This window comes from Varanus komodoensis, unplaced genomic scaffold (genome assembly GCF_004798865.1).
Source record: "Varanus komodoensis strain SLA01 unplaced genomic scaffold, ASM479886v1 scaffold1, whole genome shotgun sequence".
In the NCBI taxonomy this organism is placed as follows: Eukaryota; Metazoa; Chordata; class Lepidosauria; order Squamata; family Varanidae; genus Varanus; species Varanus komodoensis.
The window spans coordinates 84315281-84340068 of NW_025335268.1; the positions used below are offsets into that span (position 1 = coordinate 84315281).

General features: G+C 40.8%; 1 protein-coding gene across 2 annotated transcripts in view; it reads left to right on the plus strand.

The window, feature by feature from the left end:
- The window catches only part of SLC9A7 (solute carrier family 9 member A7), a 52637-nt gene that overhangs the window by 20167 nt on the left and 7682 nt on the right, over positions 1–24788 (plus strand). The window contains exons 2-14 of one of the 2 annotated variants that reach the window (XM_044433083.1): positions 2151–2350; positions 3281–3358; positions 5441–5517; positions 7483–7595; positions 9621–9726; positions 9995–10136; positions 10682–10787; positions 12867–12955; positions 13974–14087; positions 15758–15869; positions 17334–17487; positions 20378–20437; positions 22637–22700. In XM_044433083.1, coding sequence (XP_044289018.1) covers positions 2151–2350; positions 3281–3358; positions 5441–5517; positions 7483–7595; positions 9621–9726; positions 9995–10136; positions 10682–10787; positions 12867–12955; positions 13974–14087; positions 15758–15869; positions 17334–17487; positions 20378–20437; positions 22637–22700 — 1415 coding nt within the window. The remainder of the gene's footprint in view (positions 1–2150; positions 2351–3280; positions 3359–5440; positions 5518–7482; positions 7596–9620; positions 9727–9994; positions 10137–10681; positions 10788–12866; positions 12956–13973; positions 14088–15757; positions 15870–17333; positions 17488–20377; positions 20438–22636; positions 22701–24788) is intronic. The other variant, XM_044433090.1, reaches the window with a different exon arrangement.

Genomic DNA, 24788 nt, shown 5'->3' on the forward strand with positions numbered 1-24788 from the left:
AAACCTATGGCACATGTGCCACAGCGGGCACACAGTGCCCTCTGTCGGCACATGAGCCAAGTCACACCAGCATCGCCCCAGCAGCCAAGCATCAGATAACAGTGCACATAGGGGCCATGCGCATGCTCGGAAAGAGTAGTGGTGCCAGGCAGTGACGTCACAAGCCACGACTCATTAGCCACAACTTTCCGAGCTTTTGCATGGCCGGTGAGTGCGCTGCCAAGGAGAGAGAGTTGTTTGGACTGGCTGTGAGTTATTTTTTCTAAATTAAAACCTCAGTATTCAGGTTTTATTGCAGTGTTGGCACTTTGCGATAAATAAGTGGGTTTTGGGTTGCAGTATGGGCACTTGATCTCTAAAAGGTTCACCATCACTGGGCTAGGCTGTGGCAAGGTTGTGGCACTTCTGTATGTCAGGCAAACAATAAGATGAAGGTATTTCTTTAGTAACCTAAAATAATTTTTGCAGCAAATATTGTCTTGTAGTGTTGGCGTGACATCCCTGCATCTTCCTGCAGCTCTTTATCTTTTGTTCCCATTTTGCATGTGCTTGTGTTCTTTGCTATTTTTGTTTTCCCTCAGGGCTCTTATTTCAGTTTGCATCTGTGATATTTGCAGCTTATAGTTGTTTTATTTCAAGTTTCCTCTTAGTGAAATAAAAATGAGGCCCCATGCTGATCCTAAGTGAGATTTAGTTTTGTGTGTTTTTGTAGCATATTGTAGCCTTTGACTGTGAATGTATGGCTACAATTCTACTTGCTAATTTCCTGGTAAAATTGTTTCATTTAACTGTCAAATGGTTATATATTACAATCTTTAAAAGGGAGAGAGTTGTAAATGGTCTGGAAAGCATTCGGAGGCTGCAGCCATTCCTGAAATTGGTAACCCAATCTTGCAGATTCTGTTCAGAAATAGAATAGTTCCTTGACTCAGAAGTCAAGGAACCAAGATGCCAAACTCAAAGAACCAAGGTTCAATTTGGATTCCAGGAAGTACTTCCTGACAGTTAGGACCCCAAGGATATGGAATGGGTTTCGACAGGAGGTGGTTGAGGCCCCATCGGTGAGGGTGTTCAAGGATAGGCTACACATGCACATGGTAGGCATGTTGTGAGCAGAGCTGGCTAGAGCTGGGGGTCAGACTAGATGGCCTGGGAGGTCCCTTCTGACTTGCTCTGTTTCTATGTTTCTAAGTCCCTCAGATTTCAGTGCAGCTTCCTCCCAGGTAAGTGACATAGGTTGCAACCTCAGAGGGTGTGGCCCTGATATGTCCCTTGGATGGGAGACCAAAAGGACACCAATGTATTTTTTTTTTTTTTAATTGGCAACATGGACATGCATGAGGATAAATAAAACTACCTGCTTTTCTAAATGCTAGTCTGTGTGGCAGCACTAGGGTTTCTTGGATAATGCCCTGCAGTAGATATTGATCTTTCCTCTCACCGCCCACAATTATTGCCAGAATCCCTAAGTTTGAACACTCAGTTATAGAGCATAAGGCCCACAACAGAGAGGAAGAGCATGCACTATGCTTTTACAGGGTCTCAGATATAATTTCTTGCATTTCTGATTTCAGCATTGGGAAAGGCTCTGCCTAGATCTTGGGAGATCCACTTCCAGTTAGTATAAATGGGTAGCAGAAGCAGGCAGGGAGCAGGGAAGCTGAGATCTACCAGAAGATTGCTGGATGATTTGCGGAAAACTGAAGGGTCTCTGATTCCCGATTGTTTAACAACAAGATTAAAAAGGCATCTAACTCTTCCTGAATAAAACTGTAAGAATCAGATCAGTACTTGTACAGTAGGTCATCTCTGTGCTCATGAGTCGGTGCAATAAGTTGGTGGATCTCAAGTTTCCAGCAAGAAATAAAATACGGAGTCAATCCCACAAGCCTGGGATCTGCCCATGCTTGGTGTAGGTAATACTAGGTTGGACATATCAATTGTCTGGTGCAGTATATCAATATATCTTTAAGAAGAAGGTTGTATTTATACCCAGGGATCTGTCTCTTTGTGTCTGATATAAATGCTCGGGGTTATTAAAATGTGTCAAAGAATCTGTGATGCCTTCAGAAGTTTTCAAGGAACATGCAGTTTTAAAATCTGTATATGCTCCATAAGGTGTAATTTGTTTCTTACAATGTGTCTTTCAGGATTGATTGTTGGAGTGATCCTGAGATACGGCATCCCTCCCACCAGTGGTCATGATAAGCCACTCAGCTGTTCCCAAGAAGATCGGGCTTTCACCACCCTCTTGGTCAACATCAGTGGGAAATATTTTGAATATACTTTAAAAGGTGAAATAAGCCCTGGAAAAATACACAACGTGGAACAGAATGACATGTTGCGCAAAGTGAGGGCTACATTTTGCTAACCTTCTTCTATAAAAACAGTTTTTGTGTGCTGTGCTGTTTGCTGTCTTTCAATGCTGTATATGTGGAAGAACACATGACAGTTCATGATAGTTGTTTATAGTTCATTGTATTATTCAGCTCTGGTAAGACACTGCTTCTTCTGGAATCTGTTGCCCGTAGCATGCTAGAAATTGTTCTTCTTGGTCCTTTTATATTATCAATTATTAATATTTGTATACTGTCTTATCTGCTAAAAATCCATCATGGCTATAAACAGCCATTTAAAACAATAACACCTTAAAGCAAAAACATCAAGAACATTAGAATCAGCATATTTTGGAAGACTAACTGAAAAGATGCTGCTTCACTTCCATTCTGAAGGCCAAGAAACTTGGTGGCAATCATAGTTCATGAGGGAGCACATTCCATAAGGTTGGGAGCAACACAGAAGAAAGCTCTTTCACAGGTTTCTGTGGGGAACACTGTCCTCGAGAGTAACAGTTCTGTGGATCTTGACCTATGTGGCCATTCATAACAAGTTATAGGGGGTCCCTCAGACAGCCAGGTTCGTAAGTTGTTTAGGTTCAAGGCAACAGTTTGAATTGCACCTGGAAAACAATTAAGTGGCAACTTGTTGTGCCAGTGGAAGCTTCCGGGTGGTCTCCAAGAGAGATGGTGTTCTGAATCCATCTTGGGCAGTGGAACATACTTGAAAAGTAGCTCTTTATAGAAAACTAATTTTTTTCATAACTTATCACAGAGGAACCTGAGTTCCCAAGCCACATTTTATTGCTGTTTGAATTGATATGGTTGAGGGTTGTTAGGATGGACGAAGAACATCCATCGGCTAATAGCTTTTGATAGCCAACTGTTTTACCACTCGTTGGTCTCACTCACTCTCTTCTAATCTCTTTTGTTCCCTTTTAAAGGTAACTTTTGATCCAGAGGTTTTCTTCAACATCCTCCTGCCTCCCATTATTTTCCATGCTGGCTATAGTTTGAAGAAGGTAAGCTGTCTTGCCTGGAAGGATTTTGATTTTGTATGTGTAATCCTGAGCATTTGGTGCTCATGTGACATTACTGCTGAACTTTTGAATACAAGCATTTTTTTTCTGGACAGTTATCAACACCAGTCTTCTCTTCTCGACATTGTATATTACAGTAGGGGTGCTCTTAGAGCAAGCTCTTCCTTATCATATTTGTCCTATAATTCTGTACTGATGCTATACTGGAGTGTATTATTTCAAATGCTGCTCTTATCTATGATAAGATAGGAGAATTCTTTACCCCTACACTCCCAGTGCTTGCCACAGCTGAATCCCTAAAACAAACCTTTATGATGACCGAGTGGGTCCAGCCTGGATACAGTGGAGACAAACAGAAAGTATTTTTAGTTGTGCAAGTGTGTGTCATGCAAGAAATACTGCAACTGCAGCCCCTTCTTTTCCAAAGCACCTTTTCATTTGCTGCTGTAGGCTATTCCAAAAGCTACCTCAACTTATGTTAAGTTTTGAGTTTCTCAGAAAAGAAGACCTTGGCAGTCACAGTCTCCATTCCTTGCAATAGAAACGTGTCTATAACATTAACAGGCCATTAATAAATTAATAGAAATTTCTTTCAGGAAATAAATTTGGGGTTCCTTCTCTTAAGAAGTCACTATTACATCCAGAGCCCAGGTGGATACAACCTGCTTTTACAGCAATTCAGATGTGCCTCTCATTATAATTGTTATTTCCCTCTTGTAATCTTCTCAAATATTTACTGTGCAGTAAAACAAATAGACTGAAATTCGGACTGTTCTGAGAGTTCCCTGTAGTTAGTAGGAGGCTGGCTTGTTTTGGAATGACGTTGTGGTCACTGCCATAGCACAAGCCAAGTAGCATGTGAAAAAACCAAAGCAGTAAGATTTCTGTTCATTCACATCAGCCTTCCCCAACTTGGTGCCCTGCAGATGTTCTGAATGTCAACTCCTATCCCAGCAGCATGACCACGGGTCAGGAATGCTGGAATTTGTAGTCCTGGACTTCTGAAGGGCACCAGGTTGGAGAAAGCTGCATCCCACTTGGAACTTCACTGTAGTGCAATTGCTGGACTATTGGGATTGGACCTTAGTTCAAATCTTCTTTGTCAGAGAATTAGGAATGTAGCAATTCTATAATATGTAAATTATAGAAATTACATATTCATCTGTTTCTGCATGACTCAGCCTCTCTCCATTTCTAAAGTTTAAGTTTAAGCTGCTTCTTTTTTCACCAAGACATTAACTGTAGTGGGAGAAGCTCAGTTTTGCCTTCCTTTTATGTTCTATCTCATTGAATTATTCCTGGGCAAAGCTATTAACTCCACAGATTTTACAGCCAGGTTCTCCCCATTTGTATTTGTAATACATGCACATGCCAAGCAAGTCTTTTGCTTGGAATCCTCAGTCTGGAGTTAGCAGAAAATATGCTCATCAGATTCCATACTGCATCATCCATGCTGTGCAAAAGGACTTTGATTATTTCTTCAGAGTGCTGTCTTTTGCTATAGATTTTCTGCAGCTGCATGAAATACAACCTTCATGCTTATCATCATCAAGATCATGATTGTCTATGAAATGAGAACAATTTTGTCTTTTTTATTTGACAGCAATTCTATATTTCTATTTATTAACATTGGTGAAGTAATCCCATTATTACTAAAACGGTGTACTCTAAACCTCTAACCTAATTATTAGAGTTTGGAAGCTGGCAGAGTCTTACTTAGTATTCCAGTTCAAGTTATGACATGAAATATAACAAACTTACTTGCTTCTGACAAACTAGTATCGTAAGGCAGCAACTATTGGCAGCAACTATTGGTGTGAGCAGCAAAGTGTCTTAGTTTGGTTATCCTGAGCCATTTATACCAGGCAGTTGCTGAGTGTGTTGAAATAAGATGACTGATATCAGTTTTCCAAATATTTCAGACAGTCTGCATAGTAAAGTTGAAATTAGTCAAACAATGTGACTCAACAATATCGCTTAAAAGTTCTGTGTTCTGTTTTGCACTTTGGAAAGCTTTCCTAAGGACTGTTTGTGTTATGTTTGTGTCACATCTGTCCTCTTCAGAGGCACTTCTTCAGAAATCTGGGGTCTATTCTGACTTATGCCTTCTTGGGAACTGCAGTCTCTTGTTTTATTATTGGGTGAGTAGAGATTTACCATTTAGTCTTGTGGGTGTGACATAATGTTTGGATCATTTATCCCTGATATAATTGTGCTTCAACTCATTCACTGAGATCAATGAGTTAGGCTGGTTTGTATGTTTGCATATAAAATATGAAGATCTTGGCAAAACTGATAGACAGTGGCAATGGTTCTTTCCCTCCACATGAAAGCTAAATAAGCTTTCAAATGGGTGTGCAGTTAAAGGCAGGTGAACCTGGTTACCTTCTTAAAGTACTTTTACCCTATGGGACCATAGTACTTTCCTATATATAAAGTCAGGCTTGTACCTGCCAACTTTCCACATAATTGTGCACTAGCAGAAGATGGTGAAGAACAGTTACATAATATTAAGAACTTTATTATCCTATCTCATATTAGTTAAAACTCTGTCTGAACTCACAACTGCCTGACCATCAGATGAACTGAGATTCTGTTTACATAATTTCTTGTAATGTGCTACCTGAAAAGAAAATTGTATTGGCATTATTGGTTTGGGACTATCCTTAACTCACAGCAGGGGTCCACATATTTTTGACAAACCTTAGAAGACAGACAAAATGTGTGGTCCCCACTCTGTTCCTCCAAACAATCCCTGTCCACCATGAGTGACAGGTGCTTCATTGAGGTACAGGAGCCTGTCCCCAGCTGCAAGCTCAGGATGAGTCTCTGCTATTCTGTGCTTCCACTGGGACAACTACCAAAGTGCAGCTCAGAGCAGGCTACCCTGGCTTCTCATGGCAAGCGCCGATGGAGTAATTGCTGCCCAGCAGTGTGCCTGCCTGTGTGCCCAAACTGTCCCCGCTTCCAGCCATGGTCTCCCCTCATCAGCCGCAAGCTTAGGAACAGGATGAGTTCTCATGAGGAGAGAATATGTGCCATGGTGAAAATGGCATGTCCATTTGTGGATCATAGATATGGATGTGAAAACTGGACAATGAAGGAAGATGACAGGAAGAGAATAGGTGCATTTCAAATATGGTGCTGGAGCTTTGTGTATACCTTAAACCAGCCGGAAGATGATCAAATGAGTCCTAGATTGAATTAAGCCAGAATTTTCCCTGGAAACAAAAATTATGAAACTGAGGCTGTTGTATTTTGGGTGCATCATGAGAAGGAAAAGTTTCCATCATTTATCAGGAAAAGTTGTCAAACTGTCAGAGCAATACAATAGTGGAACCAGTTTCCTAGAAAGGTTGTGGGCGCTCCCACAGCAGAGACACTAAAATAAGAAACTGGGCAGTCATCTGAGTGGGATGGTGTAAACTGGTTCCTGCAACAGTTGGGTGTTGGACCCAGTGACCTTCTTGGCCCCTTCCAGCTCTACTATTCTATGATTCCATGAAGGCGAGGAGAAGACTATCACGTTAGGGAAAGTCAAAGGCTGGAGAAGAAGGGGAAGATCCGCTATGAGACCAACTCCGTTCCATAAAGGAAACCACAATTTGAGCTGAGCAAGACTGTCAAGACAGGTCATTTTGGAGAGTACTCCATCATAAGGTCACCCTTTGTTGGAACGGACTTGGTGTCACAGAACAACAAAAATTAAAAGTGTCTCTCCCTGTGTTGGGGTGTCTACAACTATAAAAGGAGGCCTCTTTTCTCCCACTCCCTCTGCTTTCCCATAGCATCTCCAAGGGAAAAGTCACAGCTTGGGAGTTCCTCTTACAGTCTTTCTTTCCTCCATCCCCTTCGGCAAATCCTGAGTGGTAATCTTCTGTCTGTTTGCTTGGGAGTAAATTTCCATTTGCCTTCTTGGAAAGTCAAGATGGTTACACATTCGCCAGTAATAGTGTTCGTTAGAGAGGAAATGTACATATTGCAAGTTTGTTTGTTTGTTTGTTTGTTTGTTTTAATAAAGTATACAGTAGAATAAGTTTAAGTTCTGGTTTAAAGAGATTCAGAAATTAAAAGTCGTATTTTATCCTTTATCCCTTTTCCAACAGGAATCTTATGTATGGTGTGGTAAAATTAATGAACCTGGTAGGACAGCTCTCAGATAAATTTTACTACACAGATTGTCTTTTCTTTGGAGCCATTATATCTGCTACTGATCCAGGTACTGACTTTAGCATCTTAAGATATATATGTAATTTTTATGCATACCTTGATAATATTTTAGCTACAGCTATTAATTTAGATGATGAGCACCTTGAACAAGTATGGCAGTTACAATGGGCAATGTTTGTGTAGTTTCTGACTGACCCACTTAGCAGGAGAGGAAGCCACCCTATGGCCCCCTAGGCTGGAGCTGCAGGGCCACTGGGTAGTTTGGATTTGCAAGGTCAGTTCTCTGACTTTGACGCTGGGAACTTTGACACCACTGCCCACCCTGCCACCTCACAGCTGATGGGGGGAAGACCACATGGCCCGCTGTTTGAAGCTGGAAAAACTTTGGGTACAGATGGGGGAAGAGACTGGAAAGGCCAACCTGTGGGCTATCCTGATTCATCTCCAGCTTTCTTCCCTCCCCCTCTGGGACACTCAAGATAGATGGGCCAAAAAATGTCTGTCTAGTGAAAATGCAGCATGGGAGGTTGTGGAGACAAAGGCTGCCTCCTCCCATTCTGTATTGGGTGACTGTTTGCCTGTAAGTCGGAGGGTTTGCAGCTGCTGTGGTGGACGTGCATCCCAATTAATTTTACTTCCATAATAATAAATGAGAGAAGGAGGGAGGGAGAGGCTAATTAAAAGTCAATCTTTAAGAGAAGTGGTATTGACCATTTACTGAAGTATGGTTGCATGGAGAATTCCGAAATGTAGCATGAATTCAAAGCTGCCTCCTGCTCTATTTGGAAAGTTTGGAGATTATTTACTGTTAAATGGTGGGGAAAATGTATAAATAGTGCAATGTAGCTCACTGGTGCCCCAAACTGTATCTGGTGGAGCTACTCATATCTCCATATGACAATTTAATCTAGGGAGGAGAAGAGTCTTACAGCAAACAGGCCTTGTCCTGTTTTAACTTTCAAGTCCTGATGGGCCATACATCCCCCTTTTTTTATAGCCCGAGCAGCATGGGTACATCTGCTGCATGAGATTGCATGGATTGTAGCCACACTGGCATTTCCCTTTTGGAACCTGGGCAACGCAGGCACACTTAGGAGACTCAGTGGGTGCCTCCTCCTAAGCCTTTGCCTGTTACCTGAACCGGGACCAGAAGAAGAACTGCTGACTCTTCTTCTTCCATGCTCTTCAATCATAGTAGTCCCAGTTGCATTCTGCAAACTCCCTTGCACCCTGTGAAACTAATCCCATTAAGTCTGTACAACTTGCCCTGTTCTGTCACTTTAAGACTGTGATTCATTCAGTCTTGCAAGCAGCAATTATTGCCTGCTTTCGCTGCTGCTCCTCCACCACCCCCACCATCCTCTGCTGTGTTTTTTAATTGCTGAGCTGGCTGAGGAGTGCTGGGGGATTGTTAGCATGCTCACAGCCTTTTCATTGGCCCTAATACAGGTATTGCCATAGCTTTTGGATTTTTTTGTCTAATGGACCAACACGATTTTAGCATGGAATGGAGGAGGGACATACACACATTTAACACAAATCTTCCGATAGTAACTGAAGTTGCTCCCCACACATTTTGTTGATGTGTTCAAAGTTCTTAGAACCGACATATCCTTGATACAGTCATGTTTTCTTTTCTAAGGCCAGACTCCTCTGTTAATTTTGGCTGGCCTTGGGTCAGTCCTTATCATAGCTTGAGCAGTGATTTTGATGTTGGGCGTAACACCATGTAGCAAAAGGGGGCATTTCCCATGTCAGGAAAAGGTCCAGTCAATCTGGTGAATACCAGATGACTCCACTTCAGGATGCGTAGTGAAGAAATGTTTCCCCATGTGAAAATAAAGGGCACAGGTTTCCTTTTGAGCACTTCAGCAAGTACAAAAGGAATGCAGGAACTGTGCCCTGGAGAAATGTTTAGCTTAGAAGACCTTTCACCTTCTGTCAGCTTGCATTAAATATGTTTATATTGCCATTGGATAATATTCCTTGTGTCTAGAGAACATTTTTTTTCGCTTCCAAATTTGATATCTAAGTCTAATGTTAACTCTTTTGGGTTTTTGTTTTCCAATTATAGTTACTGTACTGGCAATTTTTAATGAGCTTCATGCTGATGTTGATCTCTATGCACTACTGTTTGGAGAGAGTGTCCTAAATGATGCTGTTGCTATCGTACTGTCTTCGTAAGTAAAACGTTCGGCTGTTCCATGTGCTACATGACAGATAATGATAAATTGATCATTTGTAGACAGTTTCGTAAACTGAATCTGGAGAGACAACTGCTGTACCTGAAGATATTTGGCAGCAGATATGCAGATGAAAAGTAGACAGATGTTAGATGATGAATGATCTGGGAAATGATCTGGGACAGCATTATGCTAATGGAAAGCTTTTATACTATAAATAAATATTTTTGCTTACTGCTATGTTTATTTTTCCTACCCCATGTAGTTCTATTGTAGCATATCAGCCCACAGGGGGCAATGCCCATGCTTTTGATGCAGCAGCGTTTTTTAAATCCGTCGGTGTCTTCCTTGGCATCTTCAGTGGTTCTTTCATGATGGGACTAGTGACCGGCGTTGTGACAGCACTGATATCCTTCTATAAAAGTCTGTCGAATTGTTTAGTTGCAAACCAGCTTATGTCTTCTCTGTCTGGTACAAGCAGCCCATCTTTCAGTCTGCTTCTTTCTGTGGGTCTTTTTTCTATAGAATTATGGTGGGCATTATGTCATCTCTAAAGAATTGGAAGAATTCTGCTCTGGGTGGTGAATTGCTTTGGAGGCAGAGTCTGTTGCAAGCAAAGTCCAAGTCAAAGATGTTGTCTAAGAGAAGCTGAGATAGGGAAGCAGGCAGAAAGGAAACTAGGTAGGTAAAAAGGTGGACTAATGAACAGAGACTCCTGCAAGGAGAGTAAAATGCTAAATGGATACAGTTGGAATTTTACTATTGTCTAGGCAAAGACCCATGCCTAGGCTGGAAGCATTTTAACCTGTCCAGGTTAGGGAGTTATGAAGAGCTAATGGTTTTCCTCCATAGCCAATGTACCACATGTATTGTGTCCTCATAATCACACCTGCTTTCTAATAGCTGTAGAAAATATCTGGCGATTTTTATGATCCCTTAACAGAATACTTACGTAACCAAGTTTACAAAGCTGCACTGCTTTCCCTTGCTGGAGACGGCGCTCTTTTTTTTGATGTCTTGGAGTACATTCTTGTTGGCTGAAGCTTGTGGTTTTACAGGTAAGGTGCTCTGATAGATAAGCAGGAGATGCCAAGCAGTTTTGGGTTGACACATTGCTGTAAGATGCAGCTTATGTCTATGTCTTATTTGTTGTTATATGCTATTGAGTCATCTCAGACATATGGCAGCCCTATGAATGAACACCATCTGAAATGTCCTCTCCTTGACAGCCCTGCTCAGCTCTTGTAAACTGAATTTTTAAGTCATTATACTTGCACAGATATATAATACCAATTTGATTTCCAATTTATTTATTAACTTCTATATAATCCCATAGCCCACTGGGCTCTCTGGGCAGTTTAAAAAATTTAAGAGCATATATGAATAATAAATAATCATATTTAAATAGACAAACAATAAAACCAATACAGCAAAAAATTGCCAGCCCACAGCAACTGTAATAAAGTTAATATACAGCAAATACCGAACAATCCTATTATTGCTTGTAAAAAAATACTTTCATGTGTAGCGGCTAGTTGCAAGCAAACTTGAGGGTACTATGCTATTGATTTTTTGACAGAAAAAGTCGTACAATTCACTGCATTCCCCAACTAGTCATGCAGGAATTGCAGGACATTTTTTTCTGTCTAAATATGCATCAAATTGTATCCTACATAGTAGATCTTTTTCCTGCAGTTTGGATAGAGGGCCTTCAAGAGGAGACTATTTCCAGAGGACTTCCTTTCTTCGATTTAGTTCCTTGAATATATCTATCTGTGAAACAAAATAAGTCACAAATACAAGCATAGAAGCTTTTAAAAGGAAACGTCAATGTAGTATGCAGGCAGAGGGTGGAAACAGAGTCTCAAAGCCCCTTTGGCTGTGAGAAGCAGCCCTAGATGGATTATATTGGAGTTCCAGTTGAAGTCAAAGAGGGTATGGCGAAAAACTTTGAAAAACTACCAGCATACTGAACCTTAACTTGCATACTGCCAGTAACTAATTTCTTTGGAGAGGCCTTTTAGAATGAAGACACAAGGAACAAAAGCTGGGAAACCCCCAAACAATTGGTGGTGGGAAAGAATTGGCAGAAGGGAGGGGCATGGCACCTGGGAGTTTGTCTTCTGGGTCTGCCTTGTAAGTTTTAATGCTTTTCTTAATCCAGCAAGGAAAAAGTTTCTTTTTCGGTTGGGGCAATGTGGATAGGCAGCATCTTGTTGTTGTTAGTCGCAAAGTCGTGTCCGACCCATCACAACCCCATGGACAACATTCCTCGAGGCCTTCCTGTCCTCCACCATCCCCCAGAGTCCACCTAAGCTCATGCCGACTGCTTCAGTGACTCCATCTAGCCACCTCATCCTCTGCCGTCCCCTTCTTCTTTTGCCATCAGTTGTTCCCAGCATCAGGGTCTTCTCCAGTCCTTCCTTCCCATTAGGTGGCCAAAGTATTTGCGTTTCATCTTCAATATCTTGCCTTCTAAAGAGCAGTCAGGGTTGATTTCCTTTAAGATTGACTGGTTTGATCACTTTGCAGTATCTAACCATAACTAAAATGTAATATGGCTGAACATTGGGATTAGTAGTGTTACTTGGCTGATTAGCACTATTCTTTAGTCATTTTGCCCACTGCTGAAATACACAACATGCCAAGTGAATTGTGAGTTGATCTCACAGTATGTGGATGTGCCCAGCCAATATAAAAGGCAGAAAGAGAGAGAGAGAGAGAGAGAGAGAGAGAGAGAGAGAGAGAGAGAGAGTCCTTCTGTAAATGCTTGAAAAGATTGGGTTAAGGTTAATTTATGCGAGGGCTCAACCAGTGGGGCTGTGTCATAGAATACATATAATAAAGTGCTTTGGAGAATGAGCAGATTGCCTATCCTTACCTCAGCATACATGTAATTTATAGAATTGGGTTTCCAGGACAGACATCTAAGCTTTCAGGCAGGATTAAGCTTCATAGCCCGTCACCAGCACCAAACAAGTTTGCTAGGAAAAGCTAATGCACAAAGCTGTTATGCAAGTTAGTAAGCATGCATTAGTATCTAACACCTCAGGAACTGGGATTTTAAATACAATTAAGCCAGAAAAAAAGGATCTACATTCACACAATGTTTCTTGATGTGCTGCTTTTCTCTGCAGGTGTGGTGTCTGTTTTATTCTGTGGAATCGCGCAAGCTCACTACACATACAATAATCTATCAGTTGAGTCAAGAAGCCGAACCAAGCAGGTGAAAGAACATGTTCTTAGTTTGCTTTTTAAACAGTAAAGCACACTCGGTTACATCGTATGCCTTCATTGCTGGATAATGGCTTCCGGTGTGGTTTGATCAGCTGAAATGCACAATTGTGGTGTAGACTTCTCTAGGCTGCACCGTTCAGACTGCAAGTGTGCGATTGCATATTTGCTCTGCCATGTTTTCTTTAATCTTCCAAAAATCCTTGTACCTACGAGACCTAGTGGTTGGGGGAGAGGGGTTCTGCCTTAGCCTTCTGGCATTCTGCCTTAGCCTTCTCACATACAACAGGAGTGACATATAATCAAGTAAAAACTATGCCAGTGTGTTTTTCTAGGAATATCTTTTATAAGTTACAGAAGTAGTGAGCAGAAAATACAACTCCACGTATTTTGGACTTTTAACTCCCAGGTTTCTTGGCAACTGGCCATGCACGAAGAGGCTTCTGGGAGCTAAAATCCAAAACATTTGGTGATCTGTCTTCTGCCCACCCCTGTATTACAATGGGGGAGCTGTTTGTTTCCGTGACTTCATTCTTCAGCTCTGTTGTAACCTTAAAAGACACAGGAAACAGGAAACCAGTTGGGGTTCTCCCCACTAATCACTGCCTCAGATCTTGACTGGATAAATGACTGAGGAAAACCAAGGACCTGACTAATGATAGTTATGGCTGTCAATCTTTATAGCAGCACCTTGGGATGAAGCATGGCCCCTGTGCCACTGCTGTGGGGAGCGTGTGTGAGTCTCCTGTGTGTGCATGTGCGTTTGTGGCTCCTGTGTACACATCTGTGTACAAGTGCATGCACACACATACACAGGTCTATGAATCTGTGTCTACATCTGTGTACATGTGCATGCATGCATGTACAGGTCTATGAATCTATAATCAGCCCTGATTCAAATTAACTTAGCTATATTTATGTACAAAAAACAAGCTTTATGCAAGCAGGGTATTGCCCATTATATGAACTGTGTATTGTATTGAACTTTTTTTTTCCAACTTTCTCCCCAGCTCTTTGAAGTTCTGCATTTCCTGGCTGAAAACTTCATATTTTCTTATATGGGCTTAGCCCTTTTTACTTTCCAAAAGCATGTCTTCAGTCCAGTTTTCATCATTGGAGCTTTTGTATCCTTTCTTGGTTTTTCTGTATTGTAATTCCTGTCTCAGTTGTCTCAGAGTTGTCTAGAAAGCTTTCAGGATCTCTGGGTCTTTACTTCACTGTACTTTTATGGGCTAAACTTAGTCTGGTATTAATAGTGAGTTTGATTTATTCCTGTGTAAATATATACATCATTGGAGTCTTAAAGTGTTTTTTTCTTACACATACAGCTATAGGCCTATAGAATATGCTGTTCCTTTTCACATTTTTAAAATGAGACTTTAGAAACTTTTGCTACAACTTCCTTTATAATATAATTAGATTTCTTCTCTAATGCTGTAGACAGTACAAGAAATGAGATACTGGTTTTCTTAAGTAGGCTCCTAATAGTTAATAGTTAAATAGATTATACAGAATAGGTAAAATATCAGTAGAAAGCCTTATTTCTATAGTGATCCAAAGCACTATATACTGAAAAGATGTGGGCAAATTCAGTGCATATCATAAGATTTTGAAGCCCACATGTCTAATGAGTCAATCTTGAAATTGCTGGATCTTTGGAAGCAGGTTGGGAAAAGAGGAAGCCCTGGTACTGCCAGACATATCTGACCATCTATGGGAAAAATCAGAGAAAGGGATACTATAACCCTTCTTGGGCCTTCCATAGCTTTCTTTCAAATGCCACTTCTGAGAATATGCAGGCTAGACTTGCATCTGGTCTTGGAGCCTCAGGACAGGAGGATTTTCAGAGGAGAATGATAGGCATATTGCCTGCTTTTTAATGTGTTGTTCTGCCCTCAGAGATAATTGTAATGTTTCCTCCTGACAGTTCTTCCTATCAAACCTTTTCTCTGATTTTATTGTACACTTGAGACTCCTGTCAGCCCCAGCGATAGCACTACAAGACATCTTTTATGTGGAAATCCAGTTTTAATCCCTTCAACAATGTTCAGAAGGTAACTAAAACCCTTGTAATAATTAATGTTAATATATGCAGTTAATACACAGCACACAACTTGAGGAACTAGCCAAGGAAAGACTTTTAATTCCCTTTCTTGTTTCTGCTGTCAATTCTGTTTCTGTTTCACACTTCTAAGGCAAGAAAACCAGCATTATATCTGTGACAGGGTATCTGCAAATTGCTGAATATTGGCCATACCAGGCAAGTGTTCTGAATGTCTTGAATTTCAGAGATCCCACTGAATGTTGTAGTTTAAGACATTTGGAACATTTGACATGAATGTTCTGAATGACTTTGACTGACATGACATAAATGAGATGACAGCATTCATTGAAGTATGACTGATGAGTGAAGATATGCTTTAGTGAATACTGTCATTCGCAGAACTTATCTGGAATTGTCAACATTCTTCCATATTGCAGATAACTCCTTCGAGGAGCATGCCATTGGGTCAGGGATTTCCAAGTTACTCTTATCTGGCCCCTGGTGATCCAACTAGATTTTATTTAAGACCAGTGTTTCCCTCATAAAGGAAAGAAGACCCTTTTAGATGGTTTAGCATTTAAGTATAGGTTATACTGGAGGCCTGTTTAGACCAAAAGGTGCTTCATATATTTACACATTAAAAGTGGAGGTATAATTAGGTATACAAGCAGAATGTTAGGTTTTAAAAAACCATCTCATCATAGCTTCCAAGAGATAATCACTGGATCCTTAACCACAAGGTTGACTTAGATTGCTGTCTTCCTGGGGCGAGCTGCTCACATCTATCCACTCTCTTTCTTCTTGAATTTGGGCAGAAGGCACAAGATCAGCTGGAATTTTCAGCATATGATGATGTTTTCAGGTAAAATAATCAGATGGAACTAGTCTTTTTCCCTTTAGATGGCAAGAAGGCCTATTTGCATTAAAAGTAGTACAAGTTTAAGCTGTGTTTTCCACTGGAAGAAAATACTTTTGTTCTAAAACAACCTGCTTCATGTGTGCTCTTTTCCATCCCTCCTGCTGCTTTGGCTGCCCTGATTTGTGTCAGCTTCCCTTGTTCACCAAGCTCTGCAGAGGTGAAGAACTGCAAGTCACAAAGACACATCTGGCTCTCCTGTGTTCCCTGTCCATCACCCTCGGGTTGCCCAGGTGGCCACAGCCTTTGTTCTTGGCCACACCTCCTTTCCCTTGACCACTGATGGGTTCTTTTGTACAGCCATTTACCCATTGCAAAAGGTTGAAATTGCAGCCTTTGGCTCCACCCATTCCTGGAATGCTGCTGCCCCCAAAGCAACTCTGAAACAGAATTTTCAGAATCTTGGCCTGCAAGAGGTTCTATGCCCCTTCTGAAGCAAATACTCTGACCTGGGCTTGACTTGCCTTCCCTCTGCAATGTGAAAGGAAGACACATGCCATCTTATTATTTTAACAAGCAGATAAGGCATTACTGTATGGAATGGTATGAGTACATCGCATGCATCGTGAACATTATTGTTTGTGCTGTGAGAAGATGTGAAAATCAAATGTGGCAAGTAGAGTTAGCCCCAAACATGGCTTGCACACCACTTTGAAGGGTCTTCTGCCACCCTTAAGTTTCAGAAAAGAAATCTTTTTTAATGATGCTATAAAATGACTTTAATGTCTCATGTCATCTCAATTAGCATGCTAGGGTTGTACATGTAATGCTTATTGTAACTGTTCTGTTTGGTTTGGTTTGTATGTCACCTCAGGAGGATTTCATCCTTAACATCAGTCTAGAAATAATTATAACAACAGTCCCTGATATTTGTTTAAATCTCAAAATATATCATACTTCTTAGCTCGCACAATCAGGCAAAGTTCTTGGAACTGCAAATGTCCGAGGGAAGTTAAAATGGAGTAGTTATTGAATATGTGTTTTTTGGGGTTAAGATTCCAGAACTTCAGTGTTTCCTATCCCAGGTGTTTAATTTTTTTGCCAGTTTTCATGTGCTGACCTACTTCCTCACTGCAGGTTTTTTAAACTGGGTAAAAGCCTGGAAGCTGAATAAAACCTGCATATCTAATAGATCCACTAACTGTAGAGGGAGACTCTTTGTCTTTAAAAAGTTTACTTTGTACAAAATAATCAATACTTAATTGTATAGATTAATGGTCTCTCGATTTGGACCTAACCTGTCCTTCACAACTCACATAGTAACAACATGCCCACCTTTATTAGAGCTGAGACAGCTTTACCGGAGTGTCCAAGGATGGGCAAGTGGCCAAACCTTTAACACTTCCATCTGATGTTGGAGGAGGTATTGCACACTATCTCTTCAGCAGTGCTCTCCAATGTTATCTGCAGGTCTGAGAGGGGCCATGGCATTTGCTCTAGCCATACGAGACACGGCAACTTACGCTCATCAGATGATGTTTTCCACAACTCTCCTCATTGTCTTCTTTACTGTGTGGATCGTTGGTGGAGGCACAACACCCATGCTGTCATGGCTAAATATAAGGTACCAGTCTTGAATCTAAATATCCTTAAATTTTATATAAGATAATAACACCAAATCAATGCAATATAACAAGTACTCATTGTTTTACTGTTTCATAGAAAAATGACAATATTATCAAAACCTTTCTATTCATTGAGAAGCTAAGCATCAGCTTGTTCATAATTCCAGGTAATACTGAGATTTGCTCATCTGGTTTTAGGGTGAGGAGTCAAGATCAAGTTAGTTCACACTAGATGATCACTCTTAAATACCAGGTTCCTTCAATTGACTTCTTCTGAAATGTTACTGCCTGCTGCCCAACATGAGCAGCTCGTAGTCAGGAGTGGGAGATTATCAGGTGGATACTCAGAAGATCAAACTCAGTGGAACTTATTACTAGGCAAACACTAATACCACTGGCCTAGGACCCTTCTTTGATATCAGCAACACATGGACACTTATTTCCCATTTGCTAGGAAATAAATATTCCCAGATATTTGCTGTTATGTCAATACTGCATTATAAGGTAATTGTATCTTACAAACACTTAAAGCTCAATATTTATATCTGGAGAAATGTGTTCTTGTGCCTAGGTATCATAATAACTTTTATGAAGATTCTTTTGTCATTATTCCACTGATTAATTTTGAAGGTCTGTACTTCAACCTCTACAGCTTCAAAGTGGGTGGGCATACAGAGCCAGACAGTAGGAAAACGTAAAATTGCACTTATAGTTGTAAGATCATTTAGAATCCTTCATCACTTATGTAGTAATTTATAAGCTTCCTTAATTTTATGTAATGGGATTTTATTTTCTGGAAACTTATTTCAATTATTTTGTGGGAACTCTCTTATACATTTCCATTAACATTAATGGGAGAACCAAAAGCCTCTTGAAAAGCAGTATTAAGTTCTAAATTGTCCTAAATGCTTTCTCGTAACAAATTTGATGTTGACTAAATGGAACATTTCTGTTCCCAATATTCTTGCAGGTATATTTTAAGTAAAGAGGCACCAAGAGTGCCATTTCCATCCTACACCGCATCCCTCAGTGTTTCAAAAGAGTATCCTTGACCTTTTACTGCTCTATTACTTTTGCCCCAGATGGTGTCTGGGCATCTGTTTAGAACTACTTCCAGTAAAGACCATCCTAGGCACTCTAGCAGCTTTACTGGGATCTGCCCACTGAGGGGAATAAAGATGTGCAAATGTAGCTTTCTTCTTAGTGATTTGCATATTACAGTTTATCTCATGGACAAAGAAGTGTGAGCTGTTTCTGAAGTACCCAGGTAGATGTTGCTAGTTGTCCGGTTTGGCACCATTTGTCGTTCTTGCTCCTAGCATGCTGTTTAGGAAATGGAGTACTGAGGACAACTTTTACTCATTCTGCCTAATAATGTAGAGTGAGGGGATGGGTCCCTAATTTCAAACTTAAAATGTTGGTCTCCTGCTTGGAATCACACTACAGTCTGTGCCATGTGCAACTGAGTCCACTTCGGTATGGGACAAGCATTTGGTGACTTAGAATACGATCCAGTCTAATAGCTCTTCTTTTCATTGGTCTGAATCATTTTCTGCTGACCTGCAGCAAAAATGGCTGCAAGGAAATAGTTGCAAAAGCTGCATGAGATGTGCCCTTTAATCCAGAAGATGGCAGTGATGTGCAACTTTAAAGCAGAGAAAGCCTTTGGTCACTTGTTTGGTTCCCAGTACCACCAATTAATAGGGGTGTATTAGAATTGCAAGGGGAGTGGTGAAAACTCAATAGATTTTCTTTTCAGAGTGGCCCTGTGGATTTTGTTCCATTTCTTCCTACTGGAGTCAACCTAATTCAAATCAAACCTATATGTGAATTCCTTTGACTTAGGGGTAGCAATTTGTGCATTGTGGTGTGGGGGGCATTTGCATAAGTAGTGTAATTTTCTCTCCTAAAAATGTTGGTAATATTGTGCTTTGCAAATCTGCTCATGACTGCAGATCTGCCTGTCCACTAGGAAGCCTGGGCAAGGCACTCCCCTCTTGTCAATAGCCTTGTCAATTTCATCTTTTCCATGCACTACTGCCTTAGCCCAGCAGAGTAATATTCTGTAGCTGTCAAAGGATTTGTCAATTCCAGCTTCCCACCCCACCCAGCCTGCAGAGGAAGCCTTAAAATGAAGGATGCAATTAACTAGTTCTTTGACAAGCACAGAGCATAGCTTTGCCGAGCTAAATAAAGTAGCGTATGGACACTTAAAATTGCTACACCATGTGCACAGATTTTAAGATCTCCCCTCACTATGCAAATAATTTACGGAAGTGGCAGAACCAGAAAAAAATCTGAAAATATTTCCAGAAATGGAAGGGGAAAATCTGCTAAAATCCATTAGTTTAAATGAAATAGACTCACAGTGTTGTTCATTCTTACTAGTTAAACCAGATAACATCTCTATAGTAGGAACTCCTGAGGGCTAAGAACTAGATAGTGATGAGATGTTGACACTGCAGAAAATGCAGCTCATTCTACCACCAACCTTCCATCTTCAGGGGGGAAAATAGCTGTGTCACAAAACCCTAAACCACCAGCAGTGGCAGAAAATGGCTGACTTAAGTGTTGCTGTTAGCTCTAACAAGGGAAGGAAATTAGACCACAGCCGAAATTGGCTGTTCGTTCAGAATGGGAGACCCTATTATTATTATTATTATTATTATTATTATTATTATTATTATAACATTTCTATGCTGCCCCTTGCCGAAACCTCGGGGCGGCTTACAACATGATAAAATACATTGAAATACAATAGTACATAATAAATTACCATTAAATATAACATGAACATGAAGGTGTTATAAAGGGCTGCTTTTGGAAGGCAGCAGCTATTTAATTCTACTCAAGTATCTTTTGTGGTTTTCCATTCTTATGCTGTACTAGAGTTGGCGAACACATTCCATCGGTAGAAGAGATGAATGAAAGCCGCTGGCAGTACTTCAGGTGACCATGTAGCTCCACTGGTAACAAGCTCTACCTGATGCTTGGCTTTCTTCATCTTTCTGACCTAAAGTTTGTGCATTTTCTGTGTGCTGTTGCATGCCTTTCTCTTAACACTACAGAAGACTTTACAGCCTTCCTGATTTTTTTCTGCAAATTTCACTTCTCGCAGGCAGAAAGGATATACTTGATATCCTCCATGGTGCACTGTCTAGAAGTTAAAAGGAGGGCAAAAACCTACCAGGAGGCACATATCTGGACTTTTGCACAATCAGTCTTTTCTCATTTACCTGGGCTCTGCTTGCAAAGGCCGTACAGTCTAAGAAACGGTCAGTTACAACAAGTTAATTTTCCCAGTGGCAACTGGCAAGATTAAAAGAACAGAAACTTGCCTGAGACTCAGAGTGCAAGGCAGAGATGGGACCTGATTGTAAAATGGAAAATCACCCCTTTAAAGCTGAAAAAGAAGATTCTGGAGGTCAGCACCTTGCTTTGCAGAAACTCAGCCTCACAACTAAAGACATAATTAAAACATTACATTATAAACAAGAGGGACAGGGAATCTGGGAGTCCTCAAGAAGTACTCATGAGTACCTCACCAGAAAGCCATGGAATAGAAAATACCTTGGTAAGGCAAGTCGAACTGACAGTGGAATTGAACATTAGTCACTTAAGCAGAATTTATGCACTAGAGGGATTTATGTTGACTTCTGAGTAATAGGGCTGATACCAGAGAACTGCTTTTTGGAACATCCAAGCAATGAGAGCCTCTTTTATTTCGCATCTAGAGCTGTGAGAGGCACAAGTTTATAAGGAAATATACTGAACTGTTCTTTTGACTCAGTGACCAAATATCTGAGTAGAGTTTGAGGATTTGTGGATGCTGTCTACATGAATATGGGGTACTGAAGGTTCTTATGGAATGGATTTATGGAAGGTTTTTAAATGTATGATAGCAATGCCAAATAAAAATCTTACCCAAGTATGGATCCTTATAAGCTAGGCTGGGAACATAAACGGTTAATATTATATAATGATCTTAGCAGCTGAATGCCTTCACCACTTCCTTTCTTCAAAAGCTTCAACAGCAGAGACCACCTGGGAATTATGGGAGTTTTTCCTCTGAAATATCTGGAGTGTGCCATGTTGCTACCACTACTGTAGGATGTCTCCAAGGCATGGTGGCTGGAACTCTGATAGTCCAGTGATCAAGCTCATTGTCTGGTAGCTTCTCATTTTGTAACTCGGCCACATGAGTTCTATCAGCTGGCAAAGATAAGCACTTAGATCTCTAGGATCCAGGTGCTACTTTATTCCTTAATTAACTGCTATATGCTCAGTTGAATATACCAAGCATCACATCTGTGCGCCGATAGATTTATTTGCAAGGTTCCTCTGGATCGCTGATAGACTTCACTGCTCCTGTTACTAAAAGGCAAAGCCTTTTCCTGTTTCAGGATGAGGAGAAATGTGTTTTTGATCCCCATTCTTGCAGTTTCCACTGAGCTAATCTCTTGGCTTTCTGTATAACTGGATCTTTACTCTCTGTGCTGTTCTGCAGCTGTTCTCACCAACTCCTTGAGCCAGTTGTGAGCCAATTACAAACTGATCCTGCCTCTATTGTAGGAGAGCCTTCCTTTCACCCTCTGTGCTCTGGGGCTGCTTTTGGAGTATAAGGGGAACCTTGCTTTTTAACTGTTTCCCACTATGCCTAGCCAAAGAGCCCATATAAAATCAGCAGTATTCAAAATGGAAATTGTAATTCAGCTATTATTCACATACTTTCAGGATTCCCTAATATGCCTGTAAATACATGAATGATTTCCTATTTGGAAAACAAATCTGTTGTAGTATTCCAAGGTATTGGACATGCCAATTGGCATCCCCTGTCTAAACACACTCACACACACTGAATGCAGGTTTTTAAAAAAATGACTGTTTTCTCCAAGCTTTTGGGCTCTTAGCATAAACGTTAAGTCTAATATAGTCAGCCTTGGAATATGAGCCTGTGACTTAACCAGGCAATTACATTACAGAAGTAGCTGCTAAAAATTGTGCTTTATGAGACATGTTCCAAGGTGTCTTGCACCATAAACAGGCAATCCTGCTGAGTTTTATAATAGTATTGAGCCTGCTCTGGAGGGCATTTCAAGTTCTCCTAACCTCACAGTTTGCTTTTCCCCCTCCTTGATGTTTGTGCAGAGTTGGCGTTGACCCAGATCAAGACCCACCACCCACGAATGACAGCTTTCAAGTCTTGCAAGGAGTGAGTAGTTGACTGTTTCAACAAGTCCATGACATTCTAATACTACTACTAACAACTCACAGCTATACGAAAAGGTTTGAGGCCCAGGATTCAGAAATTCATAAGGCCTCCTTTTGTCATGTCTGATCACGGGAAAAGCTGGTGTTACTAGGAACACAGTGTTTGAAACGTGAATTTCTTAGAGTCACTTTTTTTTTAGTTCTTTAAGGAGCAGTGTGAATGGCATAAAGGTGGAGCATAAATGGTTCAAGTAATAACATCGGATGGTGTAACTTGGTGTCCTGCAACAGCAGGGGGTTGGACCTGATGGTCTTCATGGCCCCTTCCAACTCTACTATTCTATGATTCTATGTGAAGTATTGGGGTTATTTTTGCTGACATCTGCAGAGCTAGAATTGGGCAACAGAGGCATATGTTTTAGAAATAAAAAAGGACCCAAATAACTAAGGGCTGTTAGTTTTCTCCTCCCTTTGACTGTGTAAACCAGGGATGGAAAGCTTGTGGCCCTCCAGATGTTTTGAGCTATAATTTGTATCCGCACTATTCAGCATTCTTGATGGTGTGGAATCATGGGACTTGTAGGGCAAAACATCTTGAAGGCTGCCAGTTGTCCACCGCAAGTCTAAACAGGCATGTGCAGTCATGAGTGCAGGCATGGGAAAGCTTTAAAATATAGTTTTGGTATTATATTCTATAATGTTATATAATAGATTAGCAGTTGAGACAGAGTTTGCATGTCTAGTTTGGTCATCATGAACTGAGAGAGAAGATGGTGAGGCTAAACTATAATTTTATCTTTGTTGGCTTTTCAACTCACAGCATTTAGGATGGCTTAGAAGTGTCTTCCTGCCCTTTTGTTCACAGTGCCTACAAAGTAGGTTGGGTTCAGAAAGAATAACTGGCCCAAGGTTGCCTGGTGAACTTGATGGCTCAGAGAGAGTTTCAACCTGGTCTCCCAGGTCATAGGATGAAGCATTCTCATCTTGCGTCATTCACAGAACTTTACTGGTATTGTGTGTGTGTGTGTGTGTGTGTGTGTGTGTGTGTGTGTTCCCAAAGCTATTCATCATCCTTTTGTAACTGATCTCTGCTTTCCCTCTGCTCCTTCTGCCTTTTTTCCTTCTACAGAAAATCTTTTTAAGAAAACAAGGTAGAATTGTGTAATTCCTTCTGCATGGTAGTGCTAGGAGTTATCTCCCCTGAAGCCCCGAGCAAACTCTCCCACTGACTGCATCCAAGCTCCCTGGAATCTGGCTGCCCAGAATGTCTGCTCGGAGTGTGCTGGCTGTCATGTATAAATGTCATGCTGGAGACAGTGGCACCACAAATGTGCAAGTAATTACAGGAGATGCAGGAGCGAGCTTTTATGAGGCCCAGCCACAATTGTTCAAATGCATTCTGAGCATTTGGTTCATCTGCAGGGGAGCCCTTGCTGATTTATGATTAGTGCTCCCGTTTGGAGTGAGTGACAGAGATAACATCCATATAGTCCCATGCTGAATTATTCAGCACGCAAAATGTGTTGGGACAAGAGTTGTGCTTAATAAAACTGGTTTGTGCACTCACTGGAATTGCTTTTTGCAGCAGATTTAAATGAACGGCGGCTCTGTGTTCCTCTTGCCGTCTTTGTGAGTGTGCCTTGGAAATAGATGATTCCATCAGTTTCACATTTTTTAAATCTGAAGTTCTTCCCCAAATGTGAAGAAACGTGTGAATGGTTATGGGTTCTTACCTAAACTGGACTAAAACAAATTCTTACCCATCTACCAGATTCAATATGTTCTCAGCCTGGAAAGGTCATGTTGTCTCTTGCCTGTCATAAAAATGTTAAAAGTGCCTATCAGAAAATGGCATGCTTTAATTGAGTATACAAATATGATTGAATACATAGGGATTCAAACCCAGGCCTTTAAGGCCAAGCTTGACATAGCTATCAGTTTTGGTTTTTCCCCACATTCAAATATGTTTAATCTCTTGCAGTCCCAAACATGAAAGACTTTTGTGAATGTGGGTGAATTCTTATCAAAAGCAAACTGAAATGCAATTCTAACTCATCCCTATATGCTCTTCACATCTATGAGAGCTGCC